This window comes from Arachis stenosperma, chromosome 9, assembly GCF_014773155.1.
Source record: "Arachis stenosperma cultivar V10309 chromosome 9, arast.V10309.gnm1.PFL2, whole genome shotgun sequence".
Lineage (NCBI taxonomy): Eukaryota > Viridiplantae > Streptophyta > Magnoliopsida > Fabales > Fabaceae > Arachis > Arachis stenosperma.
Window position 1 is genome coordinate 641205 of NC_080385.1, and position 14023 is coordinate 655227.

The following is a 14023-nucleotide window of genomic DNA, read 5'->3' on the forward strand; positions in this document are numbered from 1 at the left end:
GTAACTCAAAAGTCTCGATTAAAAAAACAAGTCCAAATTTAAAAACTCACTCATGCAAGTGTCATATATAATGAAAAAGAAAAACTTGTCCTTCTTTTTTGGACTCGAGCACGATATTTGTCTAAATGGGAGTTTATTAGGCCTTTTTGAGAAGCCCATTTATAGAAAAATAAAGCCCACTAATAAAAATAAAAATAAAAAAGCACAGAAACATGTCCACGAAAACAAAATATGAAAACCTCACATATCCATCACCGAAAAAAAAAAATCATATTCTAATTAAGCAAGCCTCTTCTCTCTCTCTCTTGCTTCATTCTCTCTCTCTCTCTCTGCTCTTGATCGATCTTCGAGCGCCAACTGCTCTTTGCAGGTGAATCTCCAGTTCTTCTATGATCCTCTCTCTTTCTACTACCCTCAATTCAGAGTTGCTTTCAAATTTTAATTTCACCATTCTGAATCTGATCTTTTTTTTTTTATTGAAATTAATTTCTATTGTACTGCATCATCATCCACTCACATCTAACTATTTGATTGGAAAAAAAAAAAATTCCCAGCACTTTCACTCTTCTTGATTTTGTTGTTTTTCTGTTGTGTTGGTTCATAGGTCTCTCTGGTTAGCTTAATTTTACTTGCGAATTTCTACTCTCTCTTTTTAAAAATAATTTAGGGTCTGAAACTGAGTTTTTTTCTTTTACATAAAATAAAATTTGTAAATTTGTTCAAAGTCATTAGCTTAAGTTGAAACAGGAGAATCAAAGGGATATCTTGATATGCATTTGGATGGGTGTGTGTAAGAATGATCTAATTCATAGTAATAGTAACAGTATCATGAGTACTTGAAAATTTTGATGTCGCATTTTTATTTCATTTTTTGCTGAATCATAGTCCACACATTATTGGGTTTGATTTCAAAGTTTTTTGAATGGTAATGAGGCAAGCACCTTTATGAGTTTAAATATCTTCATGATTTGACACTGGAAATGAAAATATAATTGTCTAATCTTTCTATGATAGATGTAGCATATTGAACTTAGTGAGAATAGATTTACATTTACTGATGATCGGTCAAAGGGAACTGAAATCCTTGTTTATTTGTGTGGTTTGTGTTTGGGATCAGATATTGTTAGGGTTGAAAGAAAGAAAGAAAGATGTCGGGGCAAACACAGCGTTTGAATGTTGTCCCCACGGTGACGATGCTGGGAGTGGTGAAGGCTCGTTTGGTTGGAGCCACGCGTGGTCACGCTCTCCTAAAGAAGAAGAGTGATGCACTTACTGTGCAGTTTAGGCAGATCTTGAAGAAGATTGTGTCTACCAAGGAGTCAATGGGGGACATCATGAAGACCTCTTCTTTTGCACTGACCGAGGCAAAGTATGTTGCTGGTGACAACATTAAGCATGTTGTGCTTGAGAATGTTCGTGAGGCCTCCCTCAAGGTCCGGTCCCGGCAGGAGAATGTTGCTGGTGTTAAGCTTCCCAAGTTCGAGTATACCAATGATGGCGAGGTTAACAAGAATGACCTCACTGGATTGGCCCGGGGTGGCCAGCAGGTGCAGCAGTGCCGAGTTGCTTACATCAAGGCAATTGAGGTCCTTGTGGAGCTTGCCTCTCTTCAGACATCCTTCCTCACACTCGATGAGGCAATCAAGACTACAAACCGGAGGGTTAATGCCCTTGAGAATGTGGTGAAGCCTAGGTTGGAGAATACCATTAGTTACATTAAGGGAGAGTTGGATGAGCTAGAAAGAGAGGATTTCTTTAGGTTGAAGAAGATCCAAGGATATAAAAAGAGGGAAATCGAGAAACAGATGCAATCTGCCAAGTTGTTTGCTGAGGAACAGGTTGCTGAGAAGCTTGCGTTGCAAAGAGGTATTTCGCTGAATAATGCTCAAAACATTTTGTCTGCAACGGCCCAGAAAGACGAGGATATCATTTTCTGAATGTAGAGCATTGGTTTTGTTTGGTTTTCATTGTTCTGAGTATAAACTTGGCTCTGTTCTCCTGTGCTGCCGCTGCATCCTCTGGGTGAGAAACTTACTTACAATTGTTTAGACGATAGTGTTCTGTACCATGAATAAAGGAGCTTGGTATAAGTTCAATTATTTGTTTGTTATTTATGAACATCATTTATATCATATTCAGAGGTATCGAGACAATCAGCACTTCAAAGTATGGTTCTTCTAGTATCTTATGAATGTTAGGTATGTCGTGATTAGCTTTGATTTCCCATTCGAAAGTATGTTACATGCTATAATGGAATCTATTTGTTGTAGCTGAATCATGATTTATGGAACATGTGGAAGAGCAAATTTATATTTATTAGGACTTATATCTTTTGTGATGCTGATTGCATTAATTTAGTCTTCCAATTACACTTTCCTTGTATCTAAATTGTATTTGGAGATTATTAGCTGTATTTCACATTATTGTCTAATCCATGTAGTCCATTCCACCTTGGAGGATAGGCTCTGCTGTTAACTTTTGTATCATACGTATTTTACTTGTGTCAAGACCTCATTGGCAAAATAGTTTTGTCTATTTTGAGATGGTAAAAAAGGGCTGAGAGTAATGCACATCAGGACAAGAAAGCAAAAAGTTGTTTCAAAGGATCTTGATTGTTATTAAGTTTTTATTTGCTCATTTAATGATAATCCTCCACTAGATGCTCCTTTTTTCAGTGTGTGTTGGTTAGTGGTTAAGAGTTACTGCATAAACTTAAGCTGTAATGCAGAGAACTTACATGTGCATCATAAAATTGAAGGAAGAAACTGAATGATAATGTTAGTTGAAGACTAAATCTCTATTACAGGACAGGAGTCCACAATAACTAAGCATTTTGAAAGAAAGTGCAGTTATCTGGCTGAAACTTGACATTGAATATTGCATATCAATTATATAGTGTGTGCCATTGTGCCAAGGGAAAAAAAAAAGTGTATTATCTATTCTGCATTTCTGCTTTTGTTTTTGTGTACATATGTCCTTTAATTAGCACCTAAATTCAAACATTTTTGTGCTTCCTGTTTCAGCAATGTACAAATTTTGTTACATTTTGACTATTCTTTTATACTTAAATTGAATTTCTTTTAGACGGTAGCAATCAAATACATATGCTGTGTGAAATTCTGAGAGCTGCTCGGTCCATTACTTCACATTTTAATTTTATTATTTTGTAAATTTTGCTTAATCGGTTTAGTTCAACCGAAATTTGATTGTCCATTAAGTTATGGAAAATTCTCTGGTATGGATTGGGAAAACATCCATACATATGGATGCTGAAGTGTGTACTAAGCATCAACACGTAGCTTCTTTTTTCTGTTACATGGGAAACTGCAAACCTAAAAGCCTGGGACCGCAGGTTGACATAGATGGGTTGTCATAACTGGTTGCACGTTTAATTTAGGAAAACAATTGTATTAATGTGAGTGACTATAGTTTTCGGAATTGGGCTAAATTTTTTCGGACTTGCTTTGGGTAAATGGGCTGAACTTCCAAAATTTAGAAAAACATATACATTATTATAATATATTTTATTTATTACGTTAATCATGAAATATATTAAATTTTTGGGTAAATGTTCTTTAAAAAAGTAAAATATTTTATACTATGTAACAATAATAATAAAAACATATTTATTGTTAAAGTAGTAAGTTTTATGTAATAATAAATTGAGAATAATAATAATATTCATATATTTTATATTATTATTACTAATGTACATAATGATAACAATAATGAGTGAAAAACATTAATTTTGATTTTGTGAGAGAGACGTCATTCATCCTCTTTTTTAGATAAAATTTTACTTTTTTCTCTTAAGAGATGCTAAAATAACATTATCCTCCCTTCTATTTGTAAAATGTATATTCTCCTCTTCTATAACTTTTTAATTATTAAATTGTGATTTTACCAAAATTTTTATTAATAATTATTTTTATATTTTATTATTAATTTTTTGATATTAATATATATTATTTTAACATTAAATAAAAAAATCTTAGTAAAATTATTTTCTGATATCAATATATATTAATTGTTATACATATTAACAATGGTATGAGTTTTTTATTTAATGTTAAAATAATATATATTTATATCAAAAATTAATAGTAAAATATAAAAATAATTGTCAACGAAAATTTTGATAAAATCACAATTTAATAATTAAAAAGTTATAAAGGAGAATAATGTACATTTTAGAAATAGAAGGAAGGATAATATTATTTTAGCATCTCCTAAGAGAAAAAAGTAAATTTTTTTTTTTGAAAAAAAAGGGTGAATGACGTCTCTCTCACAAAACCAAAATTAATATTTTTCACTCATCATTATTATCATTATGTACGTTAGTAATAATAATATAAAATATATAAATATTATTATTATTCTCAATTTATTATTACATAAAACTTACTACTTTAAAAATAAATATGTTTTTATTATTATTGTTACATAGTATAAAATATTTTACTATTTTTTAAAATATTTATCCTAAAAATTTAATATATTTCATGATTAATGTAATAAATAAAATATATTATAATAATGCATATGTTTCATATATTTAACATTAATCATAATACATATATTTAATATTAAAAATAACATAAACTATATTTCTATTAATGTAATAAATTTTGAAGTTAAATATTTCTGTAACACGTTAAAATCTTAAAAAATATCAAAATCTCAATAGATACATATATTTTATATTATTTTCTTTTTTTGAAAATAACAGAATAATTATTCCTAATTTATACATAAAAAGAATTATTAAAATATCACTTAATCAAACGGATTAAATAGTGGAGTGTGTAACTCCTCCTGAGAGCATCATCTCCTTTTTCTTCTTTTATTTTTTTCCTTCATGCATCATCTCTTTTTTTTTTTCTTGGTCAAAGTTAAAAAAAATGTCCCGCATGATATTCAGATATTGCTTTCATAATTCATTTAAGAATGCAAAATCTAAATAATTTTTCATATTATCAGAACATGACCATAAAAAAAGTTGAGCAAACTGCATAATTTTATATTATACAAAACAAAAAGCACATTCACTCACATTAATACAATTGTTTTCCTAAATTAAACGTGCAACCAATTATGACAACCCATCTACATCAATCTGTAGTCACAGGTTTTTAGGTTTGCAATTTCTCATATGACTCAGAAAAAAAAAGTTATATATTAATGTCTCGTACACACACCTCAGCATCCATATATATGGATGTTTTTTCAATCCATACTAGAGAATTTTTCTTAAGTTATATGATTTGTTTCTGGACGTTCATTTATATTAGTTAATTTCTAACAACTAAAAAAAGTTAATCCATTGAATTTTCTAAACAAAACAATTAGCTATATTCTCAATTAAGTTTTCTTTTAACCGGAAAAACTAGTTTTATTAACAACTAAACCAAAGTATTCTTTAGTGAAAAAAAAAAACCAAAGTATTCTTTTATAAATAAATTAAGAGAGAATTTTAGAACGGTAATATTAATTCCAATGTAAATAATCAATGCAAAAAAAATAGACTAATAGCACCAAAACAGGAGGAAATGCTTAAATACAATACTTAATAAAAAAATATGAAATACTTGAAATTAGGACATTTTTTTTATTTTTTATTTGTCAACAACTATCAATATATATAAAGACCACGCTAAAATTAAATAAGATATCTTGATAAAGAAAATAAAAAAATATCCCTAACAATTTTAATGATTTATGATAGACAGGAGCGATGATTACTCATGCAAACAACTTAATTACAAATAATTATAAGTCACGATATTTTGTTGATAATTAAATCAACTTGCAAAATTTTTTACTGTCGTTATATACAAAAGTTTAGTCAAAACTTGATCAAAAATTGAAGAAAGTAAAATTTGCAATGACTATGAAAAATAATTAGAAAAGTTATAAAGGATCATGATCAAATGTTCAAAGATTTACAGCTAGATAATATTAGACATCAACATGTGTAATACTTGTGATAAATTGACTTTTTTCTATAATTTTCAATAAGTTACCGCCTTATATCCAAACTTAACCATTAAACTTAGTTACAAGTTGTTTTATTTAAATCGCTAAATATAACTATAAATAGGTGGTGCATCTCTTGTATTTTATCTCTCCATATATGAACAAAAATGTTTAGTATTTATTTTTGTAAAATTTTCTCCTTATTAATACGAGTGTTAGTGAGTTTGAGAGATGAAAAATATGATAGCATCATTTATATGAGTGAGTAATTCTAAAGCTAAATTAAGTGTGAGTATTATACTTACATATTTGTAAACTTTATGATATATATATTGTCAAAGTAAAAATGCATCCACGCACAAACATTTTATATATACATTTTAAATTATTATCTCCCTAGTAAAATCTTTATTTCTCATATATACACTTTTTTTTTTGAGAAATTCATATATACTTCTTTGACATAAATGAAATTAAGGTATGAATTATCTCGATGTTATTGGCTAACTCAATTTTAGTCTCATGTATTAAATGAATGAAAAATTAAACCAATTAATATGTATTGAATAATAAAAGCATCATTTTAGTCAAGATTCTTATGTTTGTTGTCTAAAAAATGTGCTACAATTTACAAAATGAATGAATAGATATAAAAATTACGAAAACCAAAAAAAGTCTAAACAAATTTAACTTCATTATTGAATTTGCATTAATTGATTTCTTAGTTAAATTTAACATTACAGCAGATAAACTAACGTTATTTTAGGATAAGTAAACAAAAAAATGTTATCATAGAAAATAAAAAGATAACCACAAAAAGGACACAAAGAAAATTATTTTTTAGATGTATCGTTTTAAATTCTAAATGAGCATTTTATTCGTACACTAAAAAAGTATAATTTTCTATTATCTTTTAGCAGTGTAAATATGGTAATGTAAGTTTATAGGTAGGTTCATTTTAGTATTATTTTTTACTATTCCTCCACACTACATCTATTAACCTCCTTTTTACTCTATCACTATTCTTGTTCTGTTCTTGATTTTATAACTCCTTCTTCCCGCTCCTTCTTCCCTTACCCATTTGACCTTCCTTGTCCTAAGGTTCGTTATTCAACTCATTTTCTTTTTCTGTCTCATTTTCAGTTCCTGTTATGTATATGCAGCGTATCATTGTTTCTTCTTCTTTATCATTTTAACTTTCTTTTATATTATTTACTCTAACCTACTTTTTTTTAGCATCTTTTTCCTGTTCTTCGGAGACTCGGCCATACTGTAAGTTTTGTCCTCCTTGTAGTCTATTTTTATTGTTCTACTGCATTTCTCTCTTGAGAACTCTCCATGGTGACTCAAAATTGGTATCAGAGCCGATGGTTAATTGGTTTGGTGTTTTAACGAGCTAGAAAGATGGGGTCTGGTGGTTTAAAGAATTAGAAATAGAAAAATTGATAGCTCACACTTGAGAGGTCATTAACTCAAAGCAAAACACTACATCGAAGATCTTTTATTTTATCTTTTACTTTCATGAAAGCAAACCTAGTATAGGTATCAGAACCTAACAAGTGGTATCAGAGCCGATGGTTAATTGGTCTGGTGTTTTAATGAGCTAGAAAGAGGAGGTCTGGTGGTTTAAAGAACTAGAAAGAGAAAAATCGATAGCTCACACTTGAGAGGTCATTAACTCAAAGCAAAACACTACATCGAAGATCTTTTATTTTATCTTTTACTTTCATGAAAGCAAACCTAGTATAGGTATCAGAACCTAACAAGTGGTATCAGAGCCGATGGTTAATTGGTTTGGTGTTTTAATGAGCTAGACAGAGGAGGTCTGGTGGTTTAAAGAACTAGAAAGAGAAAAATCGATAGCTCACACTTGAGAGGTCATTAACTCAAAGCAAAACACTACATCGAAGATCTTTTATTTTATCTTTTACTTTCATGAAAACAAACCTAGTATAGAAAATGTGAACTCAGTCTATTGTGGACTCAATCTATTTAATACACTTTTATAAAAATATGGACTCAATCTACTTAATATGCTTCTATAAAAATATAGACTAAGTCTATGTCTTGACTCGATCTATTACTACACAGTTTCAGCACTTTTACGCTTCCGAAATTTGCTATATATATCCTCATATGTTAGATTTTCAATGCAAACTAAAATTTCTCAAATCTATCTGAAAGTTTGTTTTGGATTGAAAACTTTAAAACTAAATAACGAACTTTCAATACCATGTTCAAATTCTTTTGTTTTGTTTATTATTACTATGTAGAGCCTTGTGCAATTTCAAAGTCGTTCCTTGTGATGAGAAGGACAATAACTCATTACTCAAGCTCAAACATGGAGTCACTGATCCCTCTGGAGTACTTTCTTCATGGTCCATTAGAAAAAAATTGTTGCCAATGGAGAGGAGTTCATTGCGACAATACTACTGGCAAAGTCACGGAACTCGGTCTTACTTGTCCTCAAATTTATCCTGTTTATGGTAATGATGTTAACAAATCACATTGCCCAACAGGTGAGCTCAACATCTCTTCTTTGTTTGAGCTTCAATTTCTAAGTTCTTTGGAGTTGGGCAACAATGACTTCACCATCATTCATTATCATGGTCAGGGTGAAAATTCTTCCAACAACCTCTACCACTTTGATTTGTCAGATAATGACAATCTTAAAGCTGATCATATGCTTCATTGGATTTCTAATCTTTCTTCTCTGTAGTATCTGGACCTCACTAGCATTAATCTTCAAAAGAAAACTAATTGGCTTCAGTACGTGACATTGCTTCATTCTTTTTCAGATTTATATTTGGAGTATTACGGACTTCGGGTCATCTATCCATCCTTGTAATACGCCAATTTTACTGCACTTGACTTCTTTGATCTTTCCAATAATGACTTTGTGCCAGCTAAGTTATCAAAATGGATTTTCAATCTTAGTTTTGGTATTTCAGCTATTTTTCTCAAATATTTTCACACTTTCAAAGCCTTTATTCCTTATTTTTGGATGACAATGATCTCAATGGATCCATTCTAAATTGGGTGGGTCAACTTGAGAAACTAAAAAACTTGTATCTTTATAGAAATTCATTTTCATGTCCTTTTCTACAGGTTTAAAAAATTTGTCATCTTTGACTTTTTTATCACTTGAATCAAATTCTTTTACTGAAAATATTTCTAAAAATTTTTTTCACTCCTTTTCAAACCTAGAATATTTAGGTTTAGGCTCACAACCATTGTTGTTCGACTTTGATCCTCAATGGATTCCTCCTTTTCAACTCTAAACTTTGATATTGGATGTTGTGAACCCCAAACTTCCTTCATGGATATATACACAGGATTCGCTGCAACTTTTAAACAATTTAAACTCAAGAATCCCATTAGAACCAAGTGAAAAGTTCTAAAAATTTATTTCTTATCAAATTGAGTATTTTATTTTCTGCTATCTTTCACCAGAGCAAACCTAATAGTGTAGGTTTATAGGTAGGTCCATTTTAGAATTCCTTTTTACTATCCCTCCACACCTACATCCATTAATCTCCTTTTCACTTTATCACTATTTTTGTTCTGTCCTTGGTTTCACAGCTCCTTCTTCTCTCACCCATTTGACCCTCTTTATTCTAAGGTTCGTTATTCAGCTCCTTTCTTTCTCCTTTGTAAGCTTTTTTCTTCTGGTTCATTTTCAGTTCCTGTTATATATATGTAGTGTAGTATTGTTTTTTCTTCTTTATCATTTTAACTTTCTTTTTTATTATTTTTTCTAACCTTCTTTTTTTAGCACATTTTTTTCTATTCTTTGGAGATTCGGCCATCCTGTAAGTTTTTTCCTTCTTGTAGTAGTATTTGTTGGTTCTGCTGCATTCCTCTCTCGAAAACTCTCTATGGTGACCCAAAAATTGGTATCAGAACCTAACAAGTGGTATCAGAATCGATGGTTAATTGGTCTGGTGTTTTAATGAGCTAGAAAGAGAGGGTCTGGTGGTTTAAAGAACTAGAAAGAGAAAAATTGATAGCTCACACTTGAGAGGTCATTAACTCAAAGCAAAACACTACATCAAAGATCTCTCATTTTATCTTTTATTTTCATGAAAGAAAACCTAGTATAGGTATCAGAGCCGATGGTTAATTGGTCTAGTGTTTTAACGAGCTAGAAAGTGGAGGTCTGGTGGTTTAAAAAACTAGAAAGAGAAAAATCAATAGCTCACACTTGAGAGGTCATTAACTCAAAGCAAAACACTACCTCGAAGATCTTTTATTTTATCTTTTACTTTCATGAAAGCAAACCTAGTATAGAAAATGTGAACTCAGTCTATTATAGACTCAGCCTATTTAATATATGCTTCTATAAAAATGTGGACTCAGTCTATGTCTTGACTCTCGATCTATTACTATGCAGTTTTAGCACTTTTACGCTTCCAAAATTTGCTATATATATCCCGATATGTCAGATTTTCAATGCAAACTAAAATTTCTCAAATCTATTTAAAAGTTTGTTTTGGATTGAAAACTCTAAAACTAAATAATTAACTTTCAATACCATATTCAAATCCTTTTGTTTTGTTTATTATTATTATGTAGAGCCTTGTGTAATTCCAAAGTCGTTCCTTGTGATGAGAAGGACAAGAACTCATTACTCAAGCTCAAACATGGAGTCACTGATCACTCTGGAGTACTTTTTTCATGGTCCATTGGAAAAAAAAAATATTGTTGCCAATGGAGAGGAGTTCATTGCGACAACACTACTGGAAAAGTCACGGAGCTCGGTCTTACTTGTTCTCAAATTTATCCTGTTTATGCTAATGATGTTAACAAATCGCATTGCCTAACAGGTGAGCTTAACATCTCTTCTTTGTTTGAGTTTCAATTTCTAAGTCCCTTGGAGTTGGACAACAATGACTTTAGCATCATTCGTTATCATGGTCATGGTAAAAACTCTTCCAACAACCTCCACCACCTTGATTTGTCAGATAATGGCACTCTTAAAGCTGATCATATGCTCCATTAGATTTCTAACATTTCCTTTCTGCAGTATCTGGACTACACTAGCATTAATATTCAAGATGAAACTAATTAGCTTCAGTCAGTTACATTGCTTCCTTCTCTTTCAGAGTTATATTTGGAGTATTGCAGACTTCGGGGCATATTTCCATCCCTCCAATACGCACTTGACTTCCTTGATCTTTTCAACAATGACTTTGTGCCAGCTAAGTTACCAAAATGGATTTTCAATCTTAGTTCTGGTATTTCAGCTATTTTCTTCAAACATTTCCACACTTTTAAAGCCTTGATACCTTGTTTTTGAATGACAATGATCTCAATGGGTCCATTCTAAATTGGGTAGGTCAATTTGAAAAACTAAAAAACCTGTATCTTTTTAGAAATACATTTTCAGGTTCTTTGCCTACGGGTCTAAAAAATTTGTCATCTTTGACTTGTTTATCACTTGAATCAAATTCTTTTATTGGAAATATTTCTGAAAATTTTTGTCATTCCTTTTCAAACTTAAAATATTTAGGTTTAGGCTCTCAATCATTGTCGTTTGACTTTGATCCTCAATGGATTCCTCCTTTTCAACTCTAAATTTTGATATTAGATGCTGTGAGCCCCAAACTTTCTTCGTGGATATATACATAGGACTTGCTGCCACTTTTGAACATTTTGAACTCAAGAATACCATTAGATTCAAGTGAAAAATTCTGAAAATTTATTTCTGATCAAGTTGAGTATCTTATTTTCTATTATCTTTCACCCGAGCAAACCTGGTAGTGTAGGTTTATAGGTAGGTCCATTTTAGAGTTCCTTTTTTACTATCCCTTCACACATGCATCCATTAACCTCCTTTTCACTTTATCAGTATTCTTGCTCTGTCCTTGGTTTCATAGCTCCTTCTCCCCTCACCCATTTAACTTTCCTTATCCTAAGGTTCGTTATTCAGCTCCTTTCTTTTTTCTTTGTAATCTTTTTTCTTCTGGCTCATTTTCAGTTTCTGTTATGTATACGCAGTGTAGCATTGTTTTTTCTTCTTTATCATTTATCTTTCTTTTTGATTGTTTGCCTTAACCTTCTTTTTTTAGCACATTTTTCCTGTTCTTTGGAGATTCGGCCATCCTGTAAGTTTTTTCCTCCTTGTAGTCTATGTTTGTTGGTTCTGTTGCATTCCTCTCCTGAGGCTCTCTGGTAATCGAGAACTCTTCATGGTGGTCCAACAATTGGTATCAGAACCTAATAAGTGGTATCAGAGCTAATGGTTAATTAGTCTGGTGTTTTAACGTACTAGAAAGAGGGAGTCTGGTGGTTTAGAGAACTAGAAAGAGAAAAATCGATAGCTCACACTTGAGAGGTTATTAACTCAAAGTAAAATACTACATCGAAGATATTTTATTTTATCTTTTACTTTCATGAAAGTAAACCTAGTTTGTGTGTGTATGTGTGTTAAAAATTTAGTGGATCATAGAAAAATCTTTTTAGTAAAATCTTTTAAACTAACAATAGCAATTATGGCTCAATTTGTCATTTTAATCAGCGTAAAGATTTGATAGTGTATTAGTATTTTTATTCAAGATAACCATAATTTCATATGACTAACATCTTGGACTATTAATCAGGATTCGATTATTATATTATTTTTGTTCAATTTAATGTCACTAACACTTTTATACTACCAATTATATGGCCTGTTTTAAAAGTTATGAAAATAAAAGGTAACAATAAAAACTAATGGTAGAAAGAAAAATTACCTTTTGCATGAATTTTTTGAATTAAAAAATATACTTTTTATTACTCTACGATAGTATAAGCTTCTTCTAACTTTCATTAAAGCAAATCAGGGTGTAGGCTTATAGCTAAATTCTATTTGAGTATTTTTCTCTATTACTCTTTGTTTTATATTATTCTTTTAACATCGGTGAGAGACCTACTGCACTCTTTTGAACCACACAATTTCGGTGGTTGAATGTGTTACTAAAATGATAATCGAATTGGGTAGACGGTGACTCTGGTAACGTAAGTCGCAAACCGTATACAATCAAGGAAGAAAGAGTCTATTTGTAAGTTAGCTATGAGAAAGATATGAAAATTGGGATATATTACCATTACTTTTCAAAAGGCTATGACTATCACTTAAGTAGGATTATATTTTATTTTAACTATGTGATTTTTGAATGTTACCATATGCTTTTTAAGAGCAAATTCACCACTGATAGTTCATTAGTTCTATTTTTTAAACCATGTTTGTAATTAATAACTTCAACATACTAATTTTTTTCAAGAAATGGACTTTTGAACAAATTTAGGCTCATTTATTTTGTTTAAATATTACAAAAAGCTGTAGCATTTGTAAATATATGTTTTGCGAAAGTAAAGAACAAAAAAAATTCAAAACATTTCACAAAATGAGCATAAGAAAGTATAAGAGGACATCACTCATATTAAACAACTTAAACAACAGGTTAAAAAAGAGAATTTAAATTAATTTTAAAAACAACTCGGTTAGGTAAACAACAGAAATAGTGAACATGAACAATAAGTTACACTCTCCGCCCACAGAAGATGAAAAAAAAGTTCACCCCAAAATCCTATTTTCATTTTTTACACTTTAATCATCCACTTTTTAATTTTTTTACCTCTACACTCCAACTCCCCAAGGGTTTGCGCCATTGTTCCTTCTCTCATCAGCCAGCTTCAGCACTGTCGTTCCCTCCCTCACCTGCCAACCTCACTGCCGTCGTTGCTATGCTAACTATCCTAGCAGAAGATAGTTGACGCACCCCTGCTCGAAGTTGCACCGTCGCCTTCCACCGGTGCCATAGACCGAGCAACAGCATCAGCAGCACCAAGAAGACATTGGTCATGAAAAATAAACATTCATAAATTAAACATTCCATTTGCATCAAAAATAAATATTTGCAAAGGTATAAAATTTCCACTGCATACCTTGTTAAGAAGTTGACCCTTATCAATGCTCAAATTCTCACAGTTGCCCTCTAATTGAGTAAAATGGTAAGTAATGTCAGAGATCAGGGCATTTGAACCATCTTCACTAATTGATGAA

At 30.9% G+C, this 14023-nt stretch overlaps 1 protein-coding gene across 1 annotated transcript; it reads left to right on the forward strand.

Annotated features, from left to right (window-relative positions):
- The first annotated feature begins 233 nt into the window (after nt 1-233).
- Nucleotides 234-2338, forward strand: LOC130951214 (V-type proton ATPase subunit D-like). The gene is made up of 2 exons (XM_057879848.1): nt 234-370; nt 1118-2338. Exon 2 carries the CDS (start codon nt 1149-1151, stop codon nt 1935-1937), a length of 789 nt encoding a protein of 262 aa, XP_057735831.1. The 5' UTR covers nt 234-370; nt 1118-1148; the 3' UTR covers nt 1938-2338.
- Nucleotides 2339-14023: the final 11685 nt, after the last annotated feature.

Excerpts from the sequence above, each read along its gene's own strand:
- LOC130951214 (XM_057879848.1), top strand. The coding sequence starts at position 1,149 with ATGTCGGGGCAAACACAGCGTTTGAATGTTGTCCCCACGGTGACGATG.